Raw genomic sequence first — 18349 nt, forward strand, 5'->3', positions numbered from 1 at the left:
ATGTAGCCAAGTGTGCTGGACAGTAAGTTTCCCGAATGTATTTCAACATTTATCACATACAACTGTCTTCAATTTTCTCTTTGCAAGCTTGCCTTTTTCAGAAGGTTAAAAATCTGTTATCTAAAAACTAGGTTATGCTTCACACTTTGATAAACTGATTGAAAGTAAAAATTCGTGGCTTTCCCCTCTCCCAAATTTAAGCAAAAATAGTGAAAATTATAGAAAGCTGCAGCCACAAATTGTTTCTGCTTTGGATTTCAACATTTGTAACAGAAGTAGTTCTGATCTACGGTGATTATGATATTTTGAACCATGACAACTTAGAGGGGCAAGATTTTGAGCCAGTGCTAATACTGGATTTTTAAACACATTGTTTTAAAACTCAGAAATGCAGCATTCTACTACAAGTTAATAGTCTCAGGACACATTATTATGTTTGCATTTTAGCTGGAAAATGAGACTCAGGCCTGGTCTTCACTAGAAAATTAAGTCATTTTTCAGTCAGAGGTGTGAAAAATCCTCACCCCGAGTGACTTTCTTAAAATGACCTAAGTCCCTTGTAGACAGTGCTAGCTTGACAGAAGAATTCATCCATCGACCTAGCTATCGTTTGTCAGGGAGAAGGATTACCTATGCCAATGGGAGGACCCCTCCTGTCAGCGTAGAAGGTGTCTATACTGAAGCACTGCTGTATTGTTTAAAGTGTAATCAGTTCATTTTCATCATGGCCCATTTCAACAGGGTTTACTCCAGATAGTAACCTGAATTAGAGGGGAAGAAATCTGTGGAATGATAGAATCCATCATTGTACATCATATAATGGAATCCTAGCATTTTAGAGTGACGTGGCCTATTAGAACTTTCCCCGTCCTCTGCCTTTCTTGCTGTAACAGTAGGTTAGGATCTAGTTCCTCAGAGATGCAGTATTGTAGGCTCCGAGCATTCAGAAATCATGAGTTGTGCTTTTTTTTTTTTTTTTTTTAAACATGGAAGCTGAGATTTTCACATAATCACTTGTCTCCAAAATCTGGGGCTTTCTTCCACCCACCCTGCAAAAATGGAAAGGGGCCTTAAACTGGCTCGACATGAGGGAACCCCTGCATAGAATTCCACTGACTTCAGTTGGGTTCTATCTGGCCTCAGAGGTCTGCTTACATGGAGCCAATTTCAGGATGAGGCCTTAAGATTTGTAGCAGAGTTGAACAAAGATTTGCACAACGTTTGGCCATGTTTAGGACCTCACATTGTGTATTTTCCCTGCCCTAGCGAGGTGTCTCATTGAAACGTGTGTGCGCAGTTGCAAGTCAAAATCTTACCCAGCAGGGAGAGGATGAAAGAGAATCAAAGCTTAGTTAAGGTCATGGCTCATGTATGTGTGTTCAACTCTGTTGCAGTTGTATAGGGAAAGATTAAAAAGGGGAAATGCAGGTGTAAATATAATTGTGGGGCTAAGTCAGAAATCTGAGTTTGATAAAGAAGCCGACCCAGTGTGATACTGTAACTACATATGATTAAAAGGGGCTAGTTTTAAAAACATCAAGCCAGATTCCCAAAAGCTGGCCGAGAGAAGTGGAAAACCCTACACCAGTGAACCACATTGCACTGAAGGGAGAATTTGGTTCAAGGGCAGGTGATGAATCATGCACTCAGGATTTCCCCTGGGGAAGAAAGAGGGGTAACTCTTCAGAGCTTGCAAAAGCTCTGCTAATGGCTGTGCTTCCTTCTCACTGGCATACTGTTTTGGTCTGGGTTACAGTCTTCTAAGCTTCTCCTTCCACCATAGTGGAAGAAAAATTGCAGCCATTTTCTGCCATCATGACCTCCAACTGCAGCCTTTTCTCTGTCAGAGTCAATAACAGTATAAATCCAAGGTGAATTTACCTCATTGTCTGGTTTGGGCCTGAGTGAATTGAATGGCCATACTGATTCTTTTTCTGTGCCTTTCTTTGTCCACATACTCTTAGATATAGACATTAACACACACACACAAAAAGGTTGACTTTCTTCAAGTGACAGGCCTGAAAAGTCCCGATGTCAACTTGGTTGATTTGGTTTTTGTCTCTTAATTATGGGTGAGTCCATGTATATTTTTAATACTAAATTGCATTCCACATAGTTCCAGAGACATTAAATATATAAATAAATAAATAAAAGCCTTGTCTTATTCAGTTTGCTTCAGCAGCCCAGAGAGCTGTAGGTACATTAGTAAATTGATTCCGAAAATTCTGGCACTTCAATTTATTGCTTATGTCACTGTATGCAGTATTTTGTGCAAAATAAGCATCTAAACTAATTTATAAAGTGTAAGTATCCAGTTTACAGTATCTTATGAGCTTAGTTGAAACCTTTGTAAAGAAAGCTGATAAGGAAAGCGAGATGGATATTATACCCATGTTCGTTTGGCAGAGTCTGATGGTCACACTTATATTCAACCCATGCGGGCATTGCAGATTGTAGAGACACAAAAACTAAGCCCCCTAAACTTGAGCAATTGGCACAGTGAAGAAACAGTTGTCTGTATAATATCTTCCCCATGGGAAAACTTTTGTGTGTGTGTGTTTGACTCTAAGTCTAGGTTCTCTGAGGCTTAGTTTCCAAACAGCATGAATCTATGGCTGAGGATAAACTTTATATTCAAGACTTACAATATTTTCTACAGTTCTGTAGATCTGGAGTAAGTGTTACAAGACCGCTTAAGTCTGTGATTAAAACAAAATGTGCTCCTCTCTATGAAAGAAAAGTTAATTTTGTGTAAAATCCTAAGATTAGTTTTTGTGTGTGTTTTATTCAGAATCATGTAGTATGTCTCATAATGTAATAAACTTTTGTTTGTTGCCACTAATTCATGAAATGCTTGTTTAGCTATTATGGGGGTATACGCATGTGTTTTTTGGTAAGCACTTAATAAACTAGATTGATCTTTTTGGCAAAGGCTGCACTGTGTAAAACAAATTAAATCTGAAATAACTAGTCCTGATCATTTTCTATTGATTGCTGAAATGGGTTTCCCAATAAGGTTTTATTTTTCTGTTTTGTTTTAACAATACATATGTAGTAGCTTTTGTTCTCATTCCAATGACAGACCTATAGCCTCCAGTTATAATTCTTTACTAACTATTGTTTATAATTGTAATAACTATGAAACATCGTGAAACATAACGGAAATATTTCCCCTAAACTTATATACTATAAATAAAATCCCAATTTTGTTTTTCCGCTACTAAAGGAATACAAATGCCAATATTTTAAACAACAAATTAATTTTGAATTTCCTATATATTAGGTAGCTTAGGTATTTTAATATCTAAACTTTATAGAGCTGTTTGTTTTTGTTTTAGGCCCCACTTCAGCAAAACATTTAAGCACATGGTTAAATTCATCCCTGTTTAGCAAAGCACTTAAGCATGTTCCTAAGTTTAATCATGTGCTTAAGCCCAATTAAAGTCTAGTGTTTAAGGGTAAAACTTTCAAAAGCACCTAAGTTCCATTTTCGAAAGGGACTTAGGAAGCTCTGAGGAGCCTACGTCTCCTTGAAAGTCATTGGAACTTAGGCTCAGAATCCCAAGTTCCATTGACTTTCAAGGAGCCGGTGGGAATGTCTACACTGCAATTAGAGGGTCCCAGAGCTCGGGCTCCAGCCCAAGCCTGAATGTCTTCATTGCAATTAAACAGGTCCTCAGCCCCATGAGTCCAGCTGACGTGGGCCAGCTGTGGGTATCTAATTACAGTGTAGACATACCCATAGTCTCCTGATTGCCTCCAAAATCTCTTTTGAAAATGGGACTTAAGCTCATAAGTCCCTCTGGTGCTTTTGGAAATTTCACCTTAAGGGCCCAATTTTAAAGGTACTAGAGCATCTAAAGATGCCGATAGGTGCTTTTCAAAATTCCACTAAGCTCCTGTCTGCATCTTTAGGTGCCTAAATACCTTTAAAAATCTGCTTCAAGTGCAGATTGCAAGGGATAGTTTGCCAACTCAGGGCCTTAAGCAGTTACACTTGTATTTTATAATGATGAGGAAATATTGACCGATGTAAGTGTTGGTTCTTTTGTCTGGGTCATAATTTGGCCTGGTTAGTTATAGTACCTTCAAATAGGTGACCAGACGTTACAGAAAAGTATATTATAGTTTGTAAATGTTTGTTGTTTCACTTTTTGCCTTTTTAAAAAAATGTTAATAAAGGGCACAGATATGGAAAGATTAAGGTATTTAAACAGGGTTTTTATTTTATTTATTTATTGCAGTTATCAACAAAATAATCTAATACCAGACTAGTTAAAAAAGTCCCATAAACAAAAACACCACTGCCACCACCACTACCCCTCTTTTCAGTTTCAATGTTGGTGTGATTTTAGGCAAAAACAAATATCTTTTTGTCTTGGGAAAGAAGTAATAGAAGTGTCAGTGTTTAACATATTTGACAAACTATGGCAGCAAAAACTATCCTTTTTTATATTTTGGCATGAACAATTGCCCTTTCATTGGGCCATTAATGCTATTTCGGAGCATCCACAGACAATAATTTAGCAGCTGTTTATCAGGAGCTTTCATAAAGCATTGAATAGTATTCTAACATTCAGTAACCCTAACAACAGCATTTCAGAATCTGTGCCTGTTTAAATGGGATATCTGTAAATGTAGTTGTTCAGGGATGCATGACCCACATAACCTATAAATTTGATTGGAAGTTACAGTGCTGGCATAGGCTGATGGATAGCAGATTAGAACCCTGATTAACCATGTGATTCGGAGGCTGGGAATATATTGTCCTAAGCAAGATTCATCAGATGCAATCAGAATGTCAAGTGGTCAGATGAAATTCAAATGTGCTATGTGGCTTTTTTTCTTGTGCTTTTCTTCTTAGGTTCCCTCTTCCCCCCCCCCCCCCCTTTATTTCCAAAGCTGAAAAATACTACTTTGATGAATTTGCTCCTCACCCTAAAGCTGTCTGTCTGTTATTCATCAGAAAGCAGGTCGCAGTTCAGTGAGCAGAAGAAAAGATTTTAATAGAAGCTGTGCCAAGGGCTGTAATGCATCATTTTAGGGCCCTAATTACATTACAATGACAAATATCAATGGTGACAACAGCAATAACCTACATCCTTTAATGGCTATGCTGGAAAAGGAGTTTGGGCTCTGCGCCATTAGATTAGACTTGGTTTCAAAACATAGGCCATTAGAAGTGTGTGTCCACAGTATTATTGGCCGATAACTGAAGCCCAGTGGAAAGGCCTGTAAATAAATGATGCCTCTCTAAAGCTTGGTCCCGTGAGACAAAAGAGGCAAAATTAGATGGCCATGGAAGCAGCAGTGTTTCCGAGGCAACTTTAGTTTCAAAGTGAGGAATTGGCTGCTTACGTTTATGAAATCATACTTTTCCCCCCTCCTTCTGCCAATTAGGTAGATCGTGAAAAATCCAATGGCAAAGCATCTCAAAGCAAAAATATATTCATAGACAAAGCAACTAACTTTAAAATGAAGAAGGTTTTTAAAAACCTCCTTCTATGTATATCTATATTTAGAACTTTTTGCTTTTCTTTTTCTCTCTCTCCTCTTTTTGCCTGTTAGGCAACAAAGTCTGGTGTAGGAGGTATTGTATGGGCTTAATAACCACAGCCCCACTGAAATACTAACCCACGTTATTGGTGCCTCTCCCTGTAGATAATGGAATGGCACAGCAAGAAATCAGACTATCTGGCTTCCAGGGGTTAACTCTCTTTATTATGTTTTGTAATAAATAGTTCATCACACTAAAACTGCTGTCATACTACTCTGCAGACTTGAGTGTGTGAAGGACTGCATATTCCTAGAGAAAATACTTTTTAATTACAATTATTCCATGAATCCATGCCAATTCTCTAGATTTTGATGCATTTCTTCATTTGCTTTATTCCTGCAAAAGATACACAAAAGTGTTTGGTTTTGGGGGGCATTTTACATTATCCTTCATAATAGGACATGTGACAACACAGGCTGTAGATGTGCTTACTATAAACATATATTTGCTTTGGTTAAATGGGAAAGAAGGAAGTGGAAGAATAATTTTGTTCGAACAAACCTAAGACTAACTTGGGTACAACTAATAATTTAGTGCAGACAGTGTACTCAATACAAAAACAGTCCATGCCCCTGAAGAGTTTTTATAATCTACAAGAATGCCTAAAATAATAAAATGTTCCAATTAAAGTGCTTTCACCTAAGTATTTGACTAATAAAGAATATGTCAGGGTGCTTCAGTTTCAAGGCTTTTATTTATTTTCTGTCCCCCCACAGGAAAGGAAGAAATTTTTATTCTCAAATTGAACTAGTCTCTTCCTCTTCTAATTACCTGGTCTAGCACGTGGCAGTTTGATGCAAGTTTTGGGTGAACACATAGAGCAACTTATTTACTGTAAATTCTTAGTTCACGTTAAAGGTGAAAAATCTCTTGGTGTGAGATGATAATTTAGATAGACTGTTTCTTTGTATCAAAACCAAAAAGAGAAGCTAAGACTAGAATCTTGAATGTGAGTCCCTTCAAACTCTGAAGACTGTAGTGGACATAACATTTGAGACAAACTGGCCTCCACTGTCTTATTTTTGGATCAGATCCAAAATTTCTTTTAAGTTTTGGTATGGTTACAAATTATGAGACTGGCTGACCTTGCAAGATTACTGATATTTATGATAACTGCTCATGAGAATTTGCTGTTGTCTAATCTAAAACCCAGGCCCTAAACTAACTCTAGTCAGGTTCCCAAACCATTCTGTTCACCCATTTGTAAAATGAGCCCTGCTTTGCCTTTTCTAGTCTAAGCGGAGTAAAGATCTTGCCAAAATAATTTGGTGGCACTCGAGTATTAATGCCAATGGTCCAATCCTGTGTGGAATATCTGTGGGATCAGGGCCTTTAAAGATTGTGTAGTTAAGAAGTTCACAATATTCCAGGTATAAGAAAGTAGTGGATAAACTGTGAAATGTATTGGTGTACACTATAGAGATATATTTTATAGGTGCTGTTTGGCTGTTACTTAGCAATGAGCAGCCTGATTTTGTTAACCAAGTATGTATCCGCTGTAATTTTCCCTAATGGTTTTGATATTTGCCTCTTATTCCAAACCATGAAACTGAAGCCTTTTCTTTGAAAACGTATGTGACAGCCCAAAACTCAAATATATAGGCATCCTTTAATGCAAAGATGCCCATCCTAGTTTAGGTAACAAACGTAAACTCATGCACTGGCCCACATCCCCTTTACTCCAATGCCTGCCCAGTATGTCTCTCCTCTTCCACACCCTTCAAGTCCAAAATGGAAGCAGTGCTTATCTCCACTATGTACCTTTGTCCATGGTAGCTCAGTGACTTGACAGTGGTTTTCAAAATGTATCCAGGCAACATCAAGGGCCACCTTACATAACTTTCTGAAGATTGGTTCAGCATGGCTGCCTGGCATCATTACAAGGCCACACAGAAGTATGGTGGATTAATCTGTGGGAAAGTAATGGTTCAATGTGTTTTTTCTCTCTCTGAAAGAGACACATAGATTGAATACTGGTGGATCCAGAATGCAGAAATTTGAATGTCTTTTCTGGCTTTGCTGCAGCTCCACAATGCTTTGTCTCTGTGCCCACCTCCTTCCTGGCTTGTAGCCTTCCGCAATAACGCAGACCATGTTCCAGTCACATCTTGCCTCCACTGTCAGGCCTTCATGAATGAAGAATACAGTCACTAAGCAAGCCTGTCTTGTTGCAGATCATTTGTTGTAGGCAGCAAAAAGTTCAAAGCAACATAACTTCAGAGAGAAGGACCCATCTAGTAACCTGCCTAGTGGAATGCCATACTCAAAGCACCAGTACTTCTGCTTTCTTCTTTATCAGAGGATCCTCTCACCTGTTCACACACCAGTGTCTTGGAAAGCTTTGTAGTACTCGGCTCCTTGGAGCTCAGATCAAGTGTAAGTAATCTCTCGGCCTATCAAAGGGTATGATCAAGTGTTTTGATGTGTTTGGTCTTTTGGCCCCGAGATGAAAGCCTTGTCTGTGTCCCTTGGACCATGAAGTACAAACATTTATTACTGCTTATATTCTACTTATACTCTATGATGTGCAACCATCTGCCTCCCTAAAATGACCATAATTCCTAATGTCATTGGAACTTTTCAATGAAGAACAGTACTGATGGGAATGACTAGACCTAAAAATGCATATGCATCATGTATATTAACAAAGGACTTTTATGTTGTTCATGTAAATAAACTACTAATATAGAAAATAGTGTTAGCCCATGGCTAGACATCTGAATCTTAAGTGCGGGCTTTTTCTTTCAGTCTCTTCCACCCTCTTGTTGATCCCTCCCGAAAGTTGAATACTTTTGAGATGTCTTGCCATCATTAAAAATTCTTCTCTTCTCCCATACAACTCTTTCATACTTTATCCAGGAGTAGACTGCTGTCTCCACAAGTCCAGGAAGCCTGACTTTCCTGAATGAAGCAAGCATTAAAGTGCTGCAATTCTGTAGTATTCTGGGACCACTAATACTTAAGCCCTGCATAATGGTTTACCTTCTAACCTCCTGTTTACAATTGCTCAGACCTTCCAGAAACTCTCACTTTTCTGGCTGATGGTTCCCATGCTCAGACTCTGCTTGTCGGGGAAGGGTGTGTGTGTGTGTGTGTGTGTGTGTGTGTTTGAGAGAGAGTTCCATAGCTGAAACAGCTGTGCCTGAATGTTGAAATTTAGCATGGACATAACTGTAATGGGGAGAAGTGCCTTTAAGTATGCTAGGTAAAATGGTCTTTGATGTGGATACGTTATGCTGTAGCTCAACAAGAAGTTCTAGACATGATGCAGGAATCACTTGGTGAAATTCTATGGTCTATGTTAGGTAGGTCAGACTAGATGATCATAATGATCCTTTCTTGGCTTAAAAATCTGTGACTCTGAGCCGTTCCACTGCAGTTTATGTACAACGTTTATGCTCACTCTTAGAGTGCAGCTAAGGAAGAATATTCAATGCACATGTGACTATTAGGGTTGCCAAGTTTCTAATCTCAGAAAACCAAACACCCTTACTCCACCTCCTGCCCCACACCTTCTCTTAGGTGCCCCGCTCACTCCATCCCTCATCTTCCATTGCTTGCTCTCCCCCACCCTTGCTCACTTGCTCATTTTACCAGGCTGGGGCAGGTGGTTAGGGTGCAGAAGGGGGTGCGGGCTGCAGCTGCGGGTGTGGGCTCTGAGGTGGAGCTGGGGATGAGGGGTTTGGGTGCAGGAAGGGGCTCAGGGCTTGGGCAGGGGGTTGAGGTGTGGGAGAGGGTGAGGGGTGCGGGCTCTGGGCGGCGCTTACCTCAGGCAGGTCCCAGAAGTGGTGACATGTCTCTCAGGCTCCTAGGGGGAGGGGCGGCCATGGGTGCTCTGTGCGCTGCCCCTGCAGATCACATTGGTCACGGTTCCTGGCCAATGGGAGCTGCGGAGCTGGTGCTTGGGGTTGCCAACCAGACTTCTAATGACCCGGTCCGTGGTGCTAACCGGAGCCACCAGGGTCCCTTTTCGACTGGGTGTTCCGGTTAAAAAACAGACACCTGGCAACCCTAGTGACTAACTTATCTGTTGGGTACAAAGGGGACTGAAAGCATGCATGGGCTGAGTAGGGTTGTCAGCTTTCTAATCGCACAAAACCAAACACCTTTGCCCTGCCCTGCCCCTTCCTTGAGGCCCCGTCCCTGCCCTGCACCTTCTACGAGGCTCCGCCCCCCATTCACTCCATTCATCCTTCCTCTATCACTCGCTCTCCCCCACCATCATTCGGGTGAGGGCTCCGGCTGTGGGTGTGGGCTCTGGGGTGGGGCCAGAAATTAGGGGTTCAGGGTGTGGGAAGGGCTCAGGGCTGGGGGAGGCGGTGCAGGCTCTGGCTGGGGGAGGGGGTACAGGCTCCAGCTGGGGGTGTGGGCTCCGGGGTGGAGCTAGGGATGAGGGGTTTGGGGTGCAGGAAGGGGCTCAGGGCTGGGGCAGGAGGTTGGGGTACAGGAGGGGGTGAGGGATGTGGGCTCTGGCCGGGCGGCGCTTACCTCAGGCGGCTCCTGGAAGCGGCCAGCATGTCCGGCTCCTAGGCACAGGGGTGGCCAGGTGACTCTGCGCGCTGCCTGCGCCTACAGGCGCCGCCCCCACCGATCCCATTGGCCACGGTTCCTGTCCAGTGGGAGCTGCAGAGCTAGCACTTCGGGTGGAGGCCGCGCATGGAGCCCCCATGGGTGCCCGTGTGCCTAAGAGCCAGACGTGCCGGCTGCTTCCAGGGGCCGCACAGAGCCAGGGCAGGCAGGGAGCTTGCCTTAGGCCTGCTGTGCCGCCGACCGGACTTTTATAGCCGCCAGAGTCCCTTTTTGACTGGGTGTTCCGGTTGAAAACCAGATGCCTGGCAACCCTAAGGCTGAGGCAAAGACTCTGACCAGGCCTTTGTCCTCAGTACCTGTAAATCTCAAATTGTAAAGGAGTTAGGTAAGGCTACTGCATACATTTCAGGTGCACCAGAGGGAGCTTTGCAGCTGAGGAAGGTATATTCTGCTTTTATTCTGTGGATGACTTAAAATGCATGGATTTTTTTTTAACTTGTAAAATATCAGTAATTGTAACAAGTTGTGAGAATTTATGAAGTAGTGAAGATTAAGACCTGAGTTCTGCAAGTTGCTTTGTGAGGGACCCAAGGGAGCCTTGTTGAAGTCAGTAGGGCACCTCGTGGATGAAGGGGTCTGCCTAAAGCAGAACAGCAGGATCAGTACCTATAGCTTTTTCTTGTTGCTTTTTTATTAAACCTTGGAAATTCTGTATAAAAATTGTTGTATGGTTGCTAAACCCTCAAGTTAGGAAATGCTCCAGCAACGTTAATTTTAGCAACTACAACTCAATCTCCTTGTTCCTAGATGAGAAGTACATAGTAAACTGTATTTACTTAATATTAATACATAAGAGATGTACTGTAGAATATTGTGCAAAATTGCAGGCATATATAGGTCAGTTAAATTTTTAGGTAAATTAGCTTTGTAGTTAACTGTGTAAGCTCCTGAACTGTACTTAAAGAAGGCTGTACTGCTAGATAACCAGAAAATGTGTTGAAAATGAGTGTTAAAAAGTGTCATCATATGCACAAGGGGATAAAGTTTAAAATTTCACATGAACCCGTGGCTGTAGCATATCATGACTTCTGACGACATAGCTTTATAACCATAATGTTTCATTAACACAGATTTTTATATGGAATGCTAGATACTTTATTAGTCTGTTGGTTAGATAATTTTTTTTAAGGTTTTGTCATTTAAAAGATTGCATAGTGAGAAGGTTGAAAGGGTTGCTGATGAAAGGAGGAAACCAAAATTGCACAAGTATGAGTGTCTCTGTCATTCTGGTAATGACTTTGCAAGAAAAAGAGCCTTTTGCCCTCCTATATAATGAGGAACTGACCCTATGTAGAATTTATTTTAAGAAAGTCCCTGTAATTGTAACTGTTGTGATATCTCCCTACCAACATTAAGATGTGTAGGTTAAATATATATAATAATCCATCTCTATGGAAATACAGTATCATATAGAAGCAGATTCTAATCACAGTTACACTGGTCTAAATCCAGAGTAATTCCAGTGAATCAGTTGACTTGAGTGAAATGACTCTAGTATTAATCCAGGAAAAGTGCTATCAAAGATCTAAGTATTACTTATTTTTCTAAATTCAGAATCCCAAATTGCAATGTCTGAGCTGTATCTTAACATGATCTTCAGTGAAGTTACATATGATGTTTGTAATGCTCCCACAATGTTTTTAGTTCAGATATTCTTTCTTTATATATATTTACCCCCATCTTACAATTGAGTTATTGACATATTCCTTGAATTAAATTATCTTTTTTTTTCTGTGAGGGGGTGATACGTATCATCAGTATTCAATAATTTTGAGGTTTTTGTAAGGTTTGAAAATAGTACTGGAAAAAAGTATGGTTGGTTTGTGTGCTGCTCCTCCTGGAGACGACATGATACACCTCTGATTTTTATAATGGAAATGAAAATTCTCTTTGGACCATATGGAAGCTCAAAAGCTTGTTTTGTGAGGAAACTCCTAAAAATGTGAGCTGTAAATGACTAACAGTAGCCATTTCCTGTTGTTGAATTGGGTCACTGAATTATTTTTTTATTCTGATTAACTATTCCAGTTAAAACATGGTTACACAAAACCAGTGATAGATGCAGTTTGATATGTTAGTTCATGTGATAACATTAACATTTGAGAAATATAGAATACACTAACTTTCTTCTTCTTCTTCTTATGTGCAGGCAGAAATTGTCAAGAGGCTGAATGCTATATGTGCACAAGTCATCCCCTTCTTATCCCAAGAGGTAAGGTGGTAGTTTGCAGGTACTGGCCTTAAAAGATGCTGTGCTGCTGTTGTTGTTACAAAAGTGGAGCTTTGTAATGATCTCTCTGGCTTTGTAAAACTCATGGTGACTGTATTTCATTTTCCAAGGTGCTGTTCCAACGTCAATGTCTTAAATTATATTCTACTGAATTTTTAATAAGTGCATTTATAGAATAGATCACGTTCTAATGTGCTAAGCAAAATTTAGTTGTTTAAAATATTTTGCTGTCAAGTACAATGTAGTGCTGCTCAGAATAATGACTTTGTCAAACTGGCTTCTAATAGGATAGATTGAAAAATTGCTAGAAATACATGATTTGTGCTACATTCTTGACAATGGGCATTAAAAGTAGGCAGAAATGTATGTAGGTCTATCAAATGGTGATGCTCTAGATAGTAAACATACTAATGAAGCTTTTGTCTGTTGTATTCTTCCTCTTTTATGTCTTCTGTGTGTTTGAGGAAAATACACTGAAGATTAACTCTCTGTAAGCACTGACCTCAAAATTATGATTCAATCTCATGAGCTTGAGTGCATTGTGGATGCCTTCTGAGAGACACCGGGAACTTGAGGGAAGGGTGTGGTGCTGGCTGGAGGAACCTTGCTACCATTGGCTTGTGTGGGATAAAATGAGAGTGTGGTTCGTGAAAGGAGAATGTAAGTGTATAGTGGCTTTAAAAAAAAGTTTTTGTTTTTGTTTTTTGTGCAGGGGCAGGATTTGGACATGGGAGGCCATTGGAAGTAGGCTGGCTTGATGCTGTATAATTTAGGAATTCATTTCAGTAAAATCAGTGGTGGGAAGTCAGAGCTTACAGCGGTGTTTCTTTGTAGTGCAGCTGCAAAGCATTGTATTGCAGTCTGAGAATGTACTACAATTCTTTCTCCCACCCTTTCAATTGTTCCACAAAGTGTCATTGCTTTTCAAGAGAGCTGTTCATCCTTCTGCTGGCTGGAGGGTGTGTGTGTGTGTGTGTGTGTGTGTGTGTGTGCGCGAGAGAAAGAGAAAATAATGTTGACAAGACTAGATCAAAAGCTGCCACTATCCCCTTTGGCCTATAAAGTTGTGTTTTATGAGGGCTAAATGTTGTAGTGAGTTAGTGCACAAACCCTTCTCTGCTGCCACTGGGGGCCTGAATTCAAGTCCTGCCTTGAGTCACAAATGAAAATTAGTTTAATCCTTGTACTCATTTGTTAATGCTACAGAAACACTGCACATTTGGAAATTGCTCTATTCAGGAGTTACACAGGGTTTGAATAGAGAGATAGGATTGAGATGTATTGGCTTTTATTTTGGAAAGCTGTCACTGTACCTATTCCTGATTCAAGCCAGTGCTGTTGGTCCCTTTGCTCTATGCATACTAAACTGACAAGAGTTTAAAAGACAGGTGCGGGAGAGTATTTGGCAAGCAGAGTTGTGATCTGGGCAAAAAATCAGGTCCAAATGCAGTACGAAGTGGCATTTTGCCTTAGGTAGGAATAGTGTGGTCCTGCATTCAGAGATCTTGCTTTATTATTACTATTTTATTTATTTTCTGTGGTTGCAGTTTTAGAACTTTCCATTGAAGTCCTAAAGAAATCCTTGTTTTAATACATAAATTAGCCAAATTGTTCAGCTGTACCTTTCTCCGTTCTCCCTTTCCACACGCACAAAATGAAAACTTATTAATTAGAAAAAATATATGTGGTTTGTTGGTGATATTTGAGTTTTTGCCATCCTTTTGTTCATCTTAGGCTTGACCCTTTCTATGTGTTCATGTGAAAAAAGGGGTAAAGTTTTGGGGTTTGTGTGTAAGTGATGGTGCCCCAGTCAGTTCAACACAGATTTCTTCTCTCCTACTGCTCCACATATATCATGCTCACCTTTACTCAGTCAATCGCTGAAAGCTTGCACTACTGATGCATTTTAAGTGATGCACTGGAGGGAGGAGGAATCATGAAGGATGCATTGTTGCCTCTTTCTGCAGGCAGGGAGAATAATCTGTGTGGGATGCATAAGCAGAAATTGGGGAGCTGTGCTAGGACTCTTACTTTTAACCATAGTCCTCTACACTATCTACCAACTTTCTAGGCCACGTCTGCATCACAAACTTTGGTCAACGCAAATTAAGTTAGCAAAAAGCCACCAAAGTTAGTTGAGCGCATGCATACCTGGCTCCTTCTGTTCGTGCCGAGGTTGCTCACCAAGAGTGCATAGTGTGGTGCACCATAGGTAGGTGTCCCAGTGTGCAACCCACCATTCTCCAGTGTGCTGTCTTTTGGGAAACTTGGGCAGTGCATGGTGAGGGAGAAATGAGCCATGCAGGGGTGACTGGGAGCAAGGGGTCAACTTCCCAGCGTGCAACTGTCGCGATCCCATAATGTCGTCTTTTGCACCTTTTTAAAAAAATCCCACAAACCTACACGGCCCTTCTTGCTGTTCACCATCTCTGACAGAAGCATGGAGCATGCACAAGTCTGCACGAATGTCGTAAGTGTTGCAAGCACAGGACACACGATACTCTGGTATTTGCAGAGCCATCAGAGGAACCAAATCAGCAAGGAACAGGATTTCTTGGAGGACAGATTGCTGTGGGACAGAGAGAGAACGAATTCAAAGTTTTTAGTGGCATTCACAGAGCAGCTGCAGATGGTGGAGCACCGCTTTGGGCACTGAGAAATAAGCACTGACTGGAGGGATTGCATTGTAACGCAGGCATGGGATGAGAAGCCATGGCCACAGAATTTTCATATGCACAAGGCCATGTTCTTGGATCTGTGGGCCGAACTCACCACATTCCTCCAGCTCAGGTACACCAAAATGAGAGCTGTATGGACAGTGGAGAATCAAGTGGTGATTGAGCTGTGAAATTTGCATTGCTAGAATGCTACCAGTCACGGGGAAATAATTTTGGAGTTGGAAAATCGACTGTGGTGGCCATTGCCATACTGTGCAGGGCATTAGTCATGTCCTGCTATGCAGGAAATCTTGGCAATGTGCAGGACATAATGGATGGATTTGCAGCAATGGGGTTCCCGCAGTGTGGTGGGGTGAGAGATGGCTCACAAATTCCTATTTTGGCACCAGAGCACCTTGCCGCAGAGTACATCAATAGTAAGGGCTTTTTTATGGTGATGAAAGCATTGGTGGATCATTGGGGACACTTCATCGACTTCGATGTTGACTGGTCAAGAAGGCACATAACGCTCACATCTTTAAGAATACAGGACTGTTGAGAGAGCTACAAGCAAGGACTATTTTCCCTAGAGCAGCGGATTACCATCGGTGATGTTGAAATTCCAATAGTGATTCTGGGGGACTGTTGGCGGGTGGGGTTCAGGGCCAGTCCTGGCTGTACTGTCTGGCGAGTGACAAGCGCTCGCATTGCCTGAGGGTGAACATCAAGCATCCGGGGTTAGGAGAACTTGGGCCCTCCCTGCTCCACCAGATTCCAACCCAGGGCCCATTGAGGCAGTAATTCGGGGTCCATTCTGGAGTCTGTGCTCCGGAGGGTCGTCTTCTCTCAGCCATGGCTCATTGTTGCCAATCTCTGCAATTGAAAGGCCTGTGGCAGCTTAGCGTTGAGGACCAGGCCCAACCACGTGAGGCTTCGGTGGCTTCTTGACAGGAACTTGCAACACACAACTGCTCTCCTGCTCCAATTACCCAGACCGAACTCAACTGCTCTCTTTTGAGCTCAGTGTCCGCTGTGAGCATGCCCAGCAGGGGCAGCTGGGCAGGGTTTTCTGGGCCTAGAGCTGCTACTTAACCTTTACTTCCCCAGTGTTGGGTTCATGCACCCCATCACAGGGATCCAGCCTATCTCTTGCTCCTCATGAAGCTGTACACAGGCCACCTTGACAGTACCAAAGAAAGATTCAACTACTGGGTCAGCGGATGCAGAATGACAGTGGAATGCACTTTTGGTAGATTGAAGGGGGGCTTGCGCTCTTTGCTAACAAGATTGGATCTCAGTGAAAAAAACATCCCAATGGTTTTATAGCTGCTGTGTCCTGCATAGTATCTGTGAATCAGAGGGGGGAAAGTTGCCACCGGGGTGGAAGGCAGAGGTGGAGTGGCTGTCTCCTGAGTTTAAACAGCCAGCCACGAGTGGTATTAGAAGCGCTCAACATGAAGTTGTATGGCTCAGGGTAGCTTTGAAAAAGCACTTCAACAGTGAGCCAAGTAATGCATTATGGAATACTGTGCTTTACTTGGCCCTGGTGTTTTGGGGCCTGTTAGGAATTGTATGGTGCTTGGTGTACATTTATGAATATAACTCCATCAATTCACCTATTAATTTTGCAGTGCTTGCTTTACGCTTGTTTGTTACGCTGTCATTGATCCTATGAGTTGTCACACTGTAACAGTAACAGTGGGTGCTTTCAAAACTGCTAAGCACTCTGCAGCTAATGTTGTGAAGCAATAAAGATGAATTATTTTTCAAATAGAATTTTATTCTGTAATAATCAGTGCAAAGAAAAGTATGTGCAATTTAAAAGCAAATCCATTAATTTATTAAATTTTTAATGAAATAGAACTTAACAAAGGGAAGGAACATTCATGTCCATTTTTCCTACACATACATTGGCCTGTGGAAGCTGTGGTTGTTCTTAATATCCCCTGGTGTAGAGTGGCAGGGGTGGGGATGTGGCCCTTGATACCACATGGAATGTTCGGGGGAGTGTAGGAAGGTGCTGTAATGGAGTTCTCCATGGACTACAAATGGAGGCAAGCCCATGATTGTTGAACCTGTAGGTCCATAAGAGTCTGTAGCATCTGTCTTTGCTGCCAGAGAAGCTCCATTGTCCTGGTGCATCTCCTTCTCTTCCTGCCGGGACTCCTCGGCTGCCTCTTGTCCACTCTTTCCTTCTCCAGGCTGTCTGCAGTGTTCACCCTCCAGCCCCTTTGCTCACAGTCTGATGCAGCACTGGCTTGCAGGATTTCATTGAACATGTCATCTGAGTCCTCTTCTTCTTTCTCCTCCTTATCTGGCTCAGGCATTCCAAGGGCGTAGAGGGGGAACCCCTCAAGGCTGTAATGGCAGCAGCTGCAGGTAAAACACAGAGGTACCATTGTCCATATAGTCACAACAGAAAGTGAAAGTTAAGACTCCGAACTCCCTTCCCTTGCTCCCCTGAGGTTTTAAACAAGACTGTGGGGAGTATGGCCTGCCAGATTTGAAGGAAATGGGGAGGGAGTTTCTTGCATGAAACTGAGTAAAGGGCAATGGCTCTGAATACTGGCACCGTTTTCTTCAGGTGGTGGTGATCTTAGCTGATATCTCACTCTTGAGGGCAACAAAGGCACAGAATGCATAGCTGCTGCTGGTATCCCAAAGCCACCCGGGCCCATACGTACTAGCTTGTGTTCTGTAGCGGTGCCTGCCAAAGTTATTGTCAAATGGTGTGGGGAAAGCATCCTACCGTGGAGGAAGAAATAAGTCTGCCATTCCTAGAAATCTTTGGGAGAGGATTGCAGAGTACCTCCATTAAAGTTTCATGGAGATCTCTGAGGAGGAGTCAAAGGATGTTTCTGTGTACATAAACTGCTCTGCGTGGCTCCCCTTGCTGCAGGGGAATGAAAAGGAGATAATGCTACCTCACCTTTTTTTTCGTACCGCTACCCCTTGTAGTACAAGTAAATTTAATGAAAAGTTGATATCCTGTATCCTGTTATGTGGTGGGTGCTATCAGTACATTATTGTAATGGGAAATATAATTATATACTTACCTGAGTTTCCTTCCTTGTATCAGGCTCAATTGCCAGGACTGACTGGACTGTGGTGGAGTCTCAAAGAGGTCCTAGCTTGCAGCATAGCTGGACCCTCTGGTCGCATGTCCCCCATCTTCCTTCTTCACCTCTTCCTGAGTCTCACTGTTCATGCCTGGGGCTTAGGTTCCTCAGAGGAACCTGTGGTTGTCTGTGGGGTGGTGATGGCTTCTCTGTCATGTATGGTATGCAGCTCTTTGTAAAAGTGGCAGGTCTGCAC

The 18349-nt window shown here is 42.1% G+C and overlaps 1 protein-coding gene across 1 annotated transcript in view; it reads left to right on the forward strand.

The window, feature by feature from the left end:
- The window catches only part of LOC135880559 (transducin-like enhancer protein 4), a 118764-nt gene that overhangs the window by 21822 nt on the left and 78593 nt on the right, over positions 1-18349 (forward strand). The window contains exon 5 of the mRNA XM_065406887.1: positions 12297-12359. Within this exon, the coding sequence (XP_065262959.1) occupies positions 12297-12359 (63 nt within the window). The remainder of the gene's footprint in view (positions 1-12296; positions 12360-18349) is intronic.

Source organism: Emys orbicularis, chromosome 6 (genome assembly GCF_028017835.1).
Source record: "Emys orbicularis isolate rEmyOrb1 chromosome 6, rEmyOrb1.hap1, whole genome shotgun sequence".
NCBI lineage: Eukaryota > Metazoa > Chordata > Testudines > Emydidae > Emys > Emys orbicularis.